This window comes from Montipora foliosa, chromosome 5, assembly GCF_036669935.1.
Source record: "Montipora foliosa isolate CH-2021 chromosome 5, ASM3666993v2, whole genome shotgun sequence".
Taxonomy (NCBI): Eukaryota; Metazoa; Cnidaria; class Anthozoa; order Scleractinia; family Acroporidae; genus Montipora; species Montipora foliosa.
This window is the reverse complement of record NC_090873.1, coordinates 43,877,425-43,887,424: the sequence shown is the minus strand read 5'-3', so window position 1 is coordinate 43,887,424 and position 10,000 is coordinate 43,877,425. Positions and strand designations below refer to the sequence as shown.

The 10,000-nt window shown below is 36.9% G+C and overlaps 1 protein-coding gene across 2 annotated transcripts in view; it reads left to right on the top strand.

The window, feature by feature from the left end:
- The first annotated feature begins 390 nt into the window (after positions 1–390).
- The window catches only part of LOC138004308 (folliculin-interacting protein 1-like), a 28,387-nt gene continuing 18,777 nt past the window's right edge, over positions 391–10,000 (top strand). Inside the window, exons 1-9 of one of the 2 annotated variants that reach the window (XM_068850785.1) lie at positions 1,337–1,476; positions 1,579–1,608; positions 3,368–3,485; positions 4,862–4,972; positions 5,815–5,915; positions 6,234–6,302; positions 7,823–7,953; positions 8,710–8,802; positions 9,496–9,626. In XM_068850785.1, coding sequence (XP_068706886.1) covers positions 1,409–1,476; positions 1,579–1,608; positions 3,368–3,485; positions 4,862–4,972; positions 5,815–5,915; positions 6,234–6,302; positions 7,823–7,953; positions 8,710–8,802; positions 9,496–9,626 — 852 coding nt within the window. In that variant the 5' untranslated portion in view covers positions 1,337–1,408. Of the gene's footprint in view, positions 581–1,336; positions 1,477–1,578; positions 1,609–3,367; positions 3,486–4,861; positions 4,973–5,814; positions 5,916–6,233; positions 6,303–7,822; positions 7,954–8,709; positions 8,803–9,495; positions 9,627–10,000 lie in introns of those variants that run through there. The other variant, XM_068850784.1, reaches the window with a different exon arrangement.

The following is a 10,000-nucleotide window of genomic DNA, read 5'->3' as shown; positions in this document are numbered from 1 at the left end:
TAGCTGAAAAATATTAGTGACATTAAATGGTTCTGTGTTCCTTAATTCTTCAACACTTGTGAAAGTGTTGGGGTTTTTTCGCCTACAAAAAATAGTTATCTCGATATAAAAGAGTTTAGGTCCTCGATATGAATTTAAATTATTAGTTTCACTTTCTTGTCAATAAACTATAATACTTCCTCGAAAAACGACAGAGGTACAGGTGCTCTTCATTAATTAACGTAAAAAAAAAAGGGTGATATCCCGCAGGTCTATCGGTTACTCCGAATCCCGCTCGTTGCTGCCATTCTAGTCTATGCCTACGAATTGGTCACTAGTCCGACTCTGGTTGTCCCGTGACGGTCATTTTCACCCCCTGCGTGATTAATAATAGGTCACACGGCAGCTCGATTCACTGAGGCAGTAGCGGAAAATTGCACTAGTGACTGGTTATAGGTCCTGGCTTTTACGGCGGAATGTTTTGAAAAATGACTTATAGCAGGGACCACGACTTATACCACACGCCGAGATTTTTCCTCCCGTATCAAGAAAAACGATGGCTATTGAACAGACTAAAGAAACGTCAAGTTGCCACAGAAAGGTACACAGATAATTCATATTGTAGGTTGGGTTGAGTGAAGGAAAGGCTGCCCTGAGAAAATTATTACTTTATCGGAAAAAAAAATGGAGACCTGTCCTTTTCCAGTTAGGGCTATCGAAATATTCTCTCTTCTACAATCTTGCTGCCTTTCCTTCGTTCCACATAATGCGAGCACGTCCGAAGCCTGCATGGCTTTTACCGGCTGGGAACAAAGTTGCAGTTTGTTTGTCTGACTGACAATCAATGATATATGCTTTCTGTTTTTTTTTTTGTTTCTCGTCGCGTCCGAGATAACTTTTAAGCAATTGTGTTTTCCGTTTTCTCGCTACTCTAACTGGACATTTGATTTCAAATTTTGCAATATGACTCAAACGTGACTAAACAACCGTAAAAGAAACTTTGTTTTTTGCATGACGTACGTGACGAAGCAATGCCGTTATCATGTGCTATAAGTTTTAAAAAAACCGTAAGTCTCTATAAGCGTAATATTTCTGCTTTAGTTGTTTTCCAACATTCCCAAGATAGCATCTGCTTGAATTGTGTGACATATTTGTTTCGCAGCAAGAATAGTAGAAATGACCGAATTTGGATGAAATGAAAAGGAACTTTCTAAATCACGCGCACGTCATTAGATATTCTGCAGAGTGCGATCGCGATTTTCATTGACCAATCGCTTTGCAGCACAAATTTTCGCGCCAAGTTTTTGCCAATCACGTGCCTGCGAAGGTGTTTTGGCGTATCATGTGACCTGTATGAATTTTTTCCTGTCTCTCCCTTTGATTGTGTTCGTGAGTCAGAGATGCGAATTTTGGGTGAAAAATTCTGCTAATGTTGTCGAAAATCTTCTCCTTTGGAAATCGCAAAACTGGAAAAAAACATGCGGATGCCGAAGAAACGTAAGCTTAGTTTCCCGAACACTCCATTTCCTCGGTTTTTGAATCGCATGTTTTACAAATGACCGCCTAATGTATTGTGTGTGAACATTTCGTGTTTCGCAGTGAGACGAACGAAATTCAGGGCACCAAGAGGTGAGGTTTTTTTCTTCTGCGTTTTTTCGTTTCTATGACGCTGGTTTGATATAGTGGCTTTTAAAAAAAGTGGAAGAAAGTATTTCCCAACTCCTTAATTTCGCACTTGTCGATTCAGTACTTTCCTGTATAAACCCGTGACTCTTTGAGCAACGTAAATTATATGCCATGTTGATTTCAGTCATTTGCTGCGTTACGACTGTTGTAAACAAATTAAAGTGCTGTTTTCAAAAAAAATCTTTGTTTGCAGTGTGTTGAAAAAAGAAGGGATTGCTCTTCTGTCAAATGAATTTTCCTCAAGTGAGCCCAGATTATTTGTTAAGCAAAGCATTCGTGAAGAAGCTGACACAATTTATGCAAATCTTATGTATGTCCAGGTTTAGCTTGATTGCACGCAAGTTTACACCTATTTGTAATTTTCTAGGAACCTGACAGACTGTTGAACTTTTTAGTTCATGTCAGTAATGCAAAGCTTGTACTTAGATATCAATTGTACTGTACTTAAATTAACCGTCATATCGACTCGCCTTAAAGACCTATTCAATACTGGTTATTTAAATTTCAATTCTAGCTTTTACTGATGATTGTCTGAATGCTGTTTTGATTTTAACGCCTTGTACATTAATCAGAGGCCAGCTACGAGGAATTTAATCAGAGGCCAGCTACCAGGAATTTAGTCTTAAAATGTCTCGTGACGCCAAAGCTCTCAAAGAATTTCCAGACTTTGATCGCGCAACTCTGATTATCAGCGTTCTACATGACCCTGAGAACTCGTGACCCAAATTGTTTACATATTTTTTTCATTGTTTTGTAACCACATAATTCAGGATTTTGGCAGTCCAAAATCCTGAATTTTTAAAGTTGATGTGGAAGTCTTTCCAAGAAGACAAAATGCTAGCTGTTGTAAAAATGTTTGTTGACCTTCCTGTGCCTATTCGTTTTACATCAGTAAAATTTGTAGTAATACTAATAATATGATTGATAACATTAATTGTAATAGTAATGATAAATTTGGAACATTGATGAATATCCAAAGTAAATTCTTTTAAGTAGTCACCTTTGTCTTCCAAGAAAATACCACAAAGGGGAAATAGACTACTTTCTCTTTTGTGTATTTTCCTGGAAAGACTCAACTGTAGATCTTAGGGAACTGCCACTCTTGACTGCCCAATGTTTTTAAAATGACAGATGGAAAACTCGGGTATAATTAGGTAATCATGTGTAAATGGTGCCTAAATTTTGTTAAAGAACTCTTAGCACTAGGGTAAAACTCCAATTAAGTGCAATAATTACAAATTAATGGTCTGGAAAGAAGAAAATTGAATCCGAATTTTTGAAGAGATGGCAAACTTTAGTTTGACAAAAAAAATTATTTGAAAAAACAGATTTATAACATCCTAGAGTAACATGCATAATAGCATTGATTCCAATGTGGATGGAAGTTACCTTGGTTACCTGGTTGGTTGAAACTTTGGTTTAATTCCAAGTTGATTTGGAGATGTACTTGTAGCTCAAATATTCTCGGAGAGGGTTTTGATATTTAAGAAATTATTTAAGTACAGATTTTTGTGGGAGAAAAATACCTAACACACCCTTCACTGATAAGATGGTTAATCTGCTATAATTTACACGTCTAAAATTAAGCATTCTTGCTTTGTGATAAGAAGAATTGTAGCAAGCCCTTATTGAAAAATTGTTTGAGTAAAATCTGTAATGCAAACAAGATAAGTAACCGTTTTTTTTTTCTCTTTATCAAAAGGCCCTTTCCACAGTTGGAACAAGATGAAATACGAGTGCTGGTGTTCAGGGATTGTGATCGTAAAGGAAAGACATTGCTTTTTGACTCCAAGGCAATTGCAAAGGATGGCAACCTGCAGGTATCCACGTAGAGACCATAATAACATGTTCAAGAGAATTATATTATGGGAGACAGGGCTAGGAGTAATTTTGTACCTTAAAGTCAATAATAATAATAATAATAATAATAATAATAATAATAATAATAATAATAATAATAATTATTATTATTATTATTATTATTATTATTATTATTATTTTTGTAATAGTAGTAGTAGTAGTAGTAGTATTGATCGAATAGAGCAGGACTGGCTTATTGGTGAGAGCACTGGCCTCCCATCAATTTGTCTTGGGTTCAATTCCCAGGCTCAGCATACATTTATATGAATGGGTTGCATTTCATGGGTCTCTACTTGTACTCAGTTCCAAGAGGTTTTTCTCCAGGTAATCCAGTTTTCTCCATCCTAAAAAAATAACAACATTTTATTTGATTTGATTTGAATGTACAGCGACCTCAATTAGTGCCGTCAGGAGTAATAGAAGACTTCACACCTACTGTAAAGTTCATCTGGTCTCTCCTTCTTCTTACAGTGTAATAAACCTTTTATTTTTGATCTGGTCTCCTATCATGTTGCATTATTTATGTATAGATTTTAAAATTATTTCCTCTTGTTTTTGGTACCTTCTTTTCTGAAGTGAGTGAGGTTAATCAACATAATACAAGATCTGCAGCAAAAAAATCATATACCTTCCCAGAGTTAGAACAAACTACAGCGTATGGTAAATGTAATTTAAGGTTTCAAGCACCTACTGTATGATCTGGAATTCAAATAAAGAACAGATTAAAACTGCCTCTTTTTCAAAATTTAAATTAAGTCTTAAGGAACATTATCTTGCATTAACATTATATCGATGATACTCTTCGTAACTAGGTTTAACATAAAAGGAATTAAATTACATTGTATTCTTTGTAGGTGGGCTTAACTTTTTAAGATTATTTTATACACATTGTAGATGTTACATTTGTGTGCGTGTTAGTGTTATGCTTGTGTATACGATAGTTAGTGTACATGTATATGTACTCTCCATGCTGTACCTCCGCTGCTAACATTTAATTTAACTTATTTGATCCAGCGCCTTGACATTTTAGCTTTTTAGTTATTTCAGGGTGCTGGTACCCTTAATTAAGTTATCATTTTTATATTTAATTGCTTTTGTAATTTAGTTTATTTAAATCTCTGGGGTGCAATAAACATTTTGTTGTTGTTGTTACACAATAATGTTTTAAGTTGAATAGCTAGTGGGATTGCGCTTCTTCTCATTATTGAATTTATTGCATTATGTTCAACAAAATAAAAATTACTTATTATGCAATTTACATGTCTAAAATTACCTAGCTGTGGAATTTTAGTAATTTTTTTTTTGTTGTACTACGTTTCTGTGTATTTGTTTCCAGGACGGGTGTCATCACAAAGGCAATGAAGCCGAACTGAAGCGTTTGTCAGGGGGGCCAAAGGTTGACCCAAAACAAGGAAGCAAGTCTCCAGCACAAAGATGTAAACTACATGTGAGTGTGAGAGTCCCTTTCCCTTCAATAATAATAGATTTAATTATTGAAAAGATGGACTGAAGGAAAAAAAGAAAGGTTCTTTTAATCATATTACCTGTGTACTTGACTGCAGCATTTTAATTTGGAAGGTCACTGTGTAATTGGATTGTGTATTGACCTTAAAAGTACACTGTACATGTACAAGAATGGTAACATGTATTAATTAAAAGCAACAAGCTCAAGGGTTAGAAGTGTCCAGCCTTCTCAAAATATTTTTCAGGAGCAGGTCATAAGGAAGGTGGAGACGGTTTGGTGCTAAAGGCTCCCAAGCGAGTGCCCAAAGGACGCAAGCTTCTAGGGGGGTCGCAGGGAATGCTCCCCTAGGAATTTTTTCAAATTTAGACATTCACAGATGCAATTTAGTGCAATCTGGTGGATTTAAAGTGACGAACTTTCACATATGGAATTGATACTGGAATGCTAGTTAAATAAACATTTGTGCGTGAGGCAAAAAAAATATTGTGGCATGAATTTGTTCGCCAAACAAACTTTTTTCAAGCTTTTATAATATCTCCAGTGACTTCATGTTCAAGCTAAAAATATATTGTCTGACAATTTCTGACTGGAAGGAGACGGTCAAGCTTTCTGAGGAGGGGGCTCAATGAGCCGTTGACCGGCTGATTTTGAGAAGACTGAGAGTCATGATACTAAATTAAATTTGAACAGCCACATTCCTGCATATAGTCATATTTTTTTTAAACATCATTATTTTATTGATGATTTGCTCACTGATTACAATCACCTAAACTTGTGCACCATGTAATCATGAGATAAAACTTGTGTCTGTGTTGTGATTTTAGCACTCACGTCCAAGTCAGGATGCCAAAATGCTGGGAGAAATGATATTTGGATCAGTTGCAATGACGTACAAAGGGCAAACTGTTAAAGTCCATGAAATAAGGTTTGTTTATATTCAGATACATCAAAAATATTTATTTTTAGCAGTTATGAATTCAATGTTCCAAAAATGTTTCTCTGTGCCACGGGCAAGCTGTTGAATTTTAGATATTTGTTCCCCTGTTGGTTTCTGTGAATGCAACATGTGCTCTTTTTACAAATAAACAAAAAACCAAACTGTTTTCAACAATCTGTGCAGAAATATATAATTTATATATTTAAAATTCTCTTGAGTTTTAGAGTTCTCCATGTTTAATTTTGGTAACTTACTATACCAGTGTTGAGTCTAACATAAATATTATTTAATTAATTTACCTTATAGAATGCCACATCAACTTCTTCTCACCAATGTTTTTGCTGTGAAACCAAGAATTGTCATGCCTAATTGTTGGTAAGGGTTTTCTTCACATTTATACAAGTTTTTTCGATTCAACATGTAGTACATGTAGTGGTAATAATAATTATTGACTTTCTGTGAACAGAACAACCCGGGAAAGGAGATGTTATTGAAATTCTGCAGGCTTAAAAATGCTGCTTGTAGAGGATTATGGTGGTCCCAATTGCTGTGGTGGCCTGCATTCCTCTTAACCCATCTGGAATCCCATGATCTTTCAACAAAACACTCCAACGATCAGACACCACACGCAAACAACCAACTACCAATGGTGCAATCTTTGTTGACACCCAAGGCTACTTCCTGAATTCCTTAGCTGGCCAGAGGAAAGTAGTTGATTTTCGCATCCTTTTTGGTCACCAGGCTCCTAGCCCAAGGCACCAACAAATTGACAACATCGACTCCTTAGCTTGTTCGATCCACCAGAGTAACATCTGGATGATTATATTTTCCATCTTCTCTGTTGTCTTGACGCTGCAAATTTCATGAGATCTCCACATTCCCATCCTCTGACACATCACCTCATCCCGAACATCCTTATACGATCTTATACGGCACGTCAGCACACTTCACACCATACTTCTGACAAAGGTCCTCAGTACACTCTCAACCGCATCCAATCATGCTTCCTCCAGTACAACCACTTACCACAGCCCAACTTACCACACACTCTACACTTACGATCTACACCCTCCCTCTCAATCCTAGCCTGAAAAAACTCTTGTTCACAAAGCCTGCTCTTGAGTAGCGAAAACATACCCCTCTATTTTCTTCCCCAAATCTTCACTGGCATCCCCTGTAAACTTCCCATGGAACCTCTTCTGAGGAAATGTCTCTGTCCCGCTTCTTGTACTCTTTCTTTATTTCTCCCACCTGCAATGTCTCTCCAACAACCTCCAACATCCACTTGTCACTTGGCTTGATATATCCAAGCAGACCATTGAAGTTCCTCCTCCTTCACCCAATCATGTCCCCTCTGGCTATCCAAAAAATCCAAGTGCTCCTTTGCAGGAGTCAAATCATTCTTATCCCCAGAGTCTACAGTAACTTTTGTTTTGGTGAGCGCCAAGAACACAGACCCTGGCCACAGCCAAAAATACGTACAGTCGTGGTAATGGTATAATGTTGTAAACGCTGGCAACTGTTGCCATTTGAAATTTCTGAGAATGTGCAGAAGAGCCAGAAGTCCATGATTCACAGACTTCCTGCTTTCGCTGTGGACAGAGTCCGTGTTCTTGGTGCTGGCACAAAGAAAAGTAGACTCTGAGTATGAGAATGGAGTCAAACCGGCAACGTTCTGATTGCTAGTTCGGATGCTCTACCACTAAATTAGAGCTATGCCATTAAACTAAAAAAATATTTTGAGAGTCCTGTGTAAGATTCAAACTTATGACCTCCGTATAACCTGTTGGATGCTGAATCCTTGGAAGTTGTGATGTTTGGGATTAAATTCTTTTTCAAAAAATGCTTAGCAGTCAGACTGAATATATTCCGGTAAATATTTGTTTTCTGCTTAGTGATAGCAATGATTATCTGAGTACCAGCAGTCAGGCAGATTCTTTGCTGGATGACAGCTCCAGAATTGATCCTGAGTGTGGTTCACTCTCATCTCAAAGCAGCTTTTCCAAAGAAGAAACAGGCCTCATAGGTATTTGCTCATTACTTTATTTACATGTTTCATGTAGATGACATTATTTTAAGTACACCAACCCCCATCTTATTGGGGACCTGAGGGCTGGGGCAGTGGCGAGAGCACTCCTTTTCCACCAGAGGAACTCGGGATTGATTTCCAGATTCAACACCATGAGGTGACGCGGTGTGGGTAGAGTGTGTTGGTTCTCAATTCTGCTTCGAGAGGTTTTTCTCCGGGTACTCCAGTTTTCCGTTTTTCTTCTAAAACCAACATTTGATTTGATTTGTTCTGATTTCAGTTGATTTGTGGTCTCCCCAATTTGTAGAGCACTCGTGCTCAGCTAAACAACCTTGAGACATGAATATTATTATTATTACTATTAATTATTATTATTGTTATTGTTATTGTTATTGTTATCCATTTAAAAGTGTAAGTCGGGTAGATGAATGGTAAATTTAGGAGTCTTTTATTAGGGGCTTATATGTTGGAAGCCATGTTCTGAGCAAAATGAAATGTTTGTTAGAATAGTGTTTCAAGAGGGATTTTATATTCATTTCGTCCCTCTTAAGGACAAATATTCAATAGGAATGGGACATGAATTTTTTCCTATGTTGATTGTACATCAAACTGAATTATAGCCGGCATTTTTGTTTCCCTTGAACCAGTTGCAGCAGTCAAACCTTGCATGTGTTTAGGTTGTCTCCCAAAGCAGAGATGGAGCATGCATGTCAACTGTATGTTACTATGTGTCTGTTTTGTTTTGCATTTCAGGAATATCTTCTAAGCCTGTGGATGTGCCAGGATCTTCGCCAATTCTTGTTATAGATGCGGATGGAGACAGTGGATTTACTGCCTCTGTTGATAGTAAGGAGAATAAAATTAATTTACATTATTATATGGCTCTGTCTCACGAGGACTGGAAACTACAAAATTCACGAATTTGATTGGCTAAAATCGATATTGACCGCGGTCTAGATTTTCCCATCTAGACCGGCATCTAGACCGGTAATGTTTTGCGGTGAAAAGATGCAAACTAAAATGCAAAAATATTGAGTATTTTCTTCTACCAATATTTATTTATGGAAGTGCCAAACAGCATGATGACAAAAGAGAGGATGAAAAGCAAACTTTGACATAATTAAGTTCAGCTCATCGCCACTCATCGCCGTTCGCAAGCAAAATGTCAGTTAGTACAAACCAGTTACATTAAACGAATTAAATTGTTCTTGTTGGCCATATAATAAACATCTTATTAACCGAGCTAGGTCGGTCTGTATGGGAGAATCTTGACCTCGGTCGCTGGTACTGGCGACCTCGGTCAAGATTCTCCCATACAGACTTCCCGCTCGGTTAATAAGAACTAAGTAATAAATAATGTTATTGTAATAGTTGCAGTGACGGTGATGCTGAATAATACACATGCAGTAAATAAAAAATAAATACCAAATATCTAATGCTTGCAGACTGTGAAAAACATGCAAAATTTTGTCTTAATGGTTTCAAGAATATTTTTATTGTCATTAACTCTGTAAATGAACATGTATTCTCTTTTAAAAGGTAGCTTTTTAGATGAGAATGTATCATCAGCATCTTCACCATGTGGAAGTTACCATAGGCGTCTTCATCGGAGCCATGCCACCAGTATTGATCGCAGCTTTGGACGGAAGAGTGAAGAATTATCAGGAGATGTATGTTTGACTAAATGATTTCTTAATTGAAGTCATAGTACAATGTTATGTATATTGCTGTCCACAAACAATACAATCAAAGAGAGGTATTTTTTTATGTTGACTCCTGGATATTCAGAGAAAATCTGACAACTTTGCAGGAGTTGAACCTGCCACCTTCTGATTACTACAAACACCTGTCAGATTGTTTCTGGACTGTCAGAATGTTTCCGTACTCCAAATTTTTCGTTTATTATACAACTTTGACCATCAAAAGTGATGTTGAAAGTTGTGTAATACCGTCAATTTTGTGTATTACACAACTTTGATGGTCAAAGTTGTGTAATAAATGAAAAAGGTAGAGTCCGGAAACATTCCGACAGTCCGGATACAAT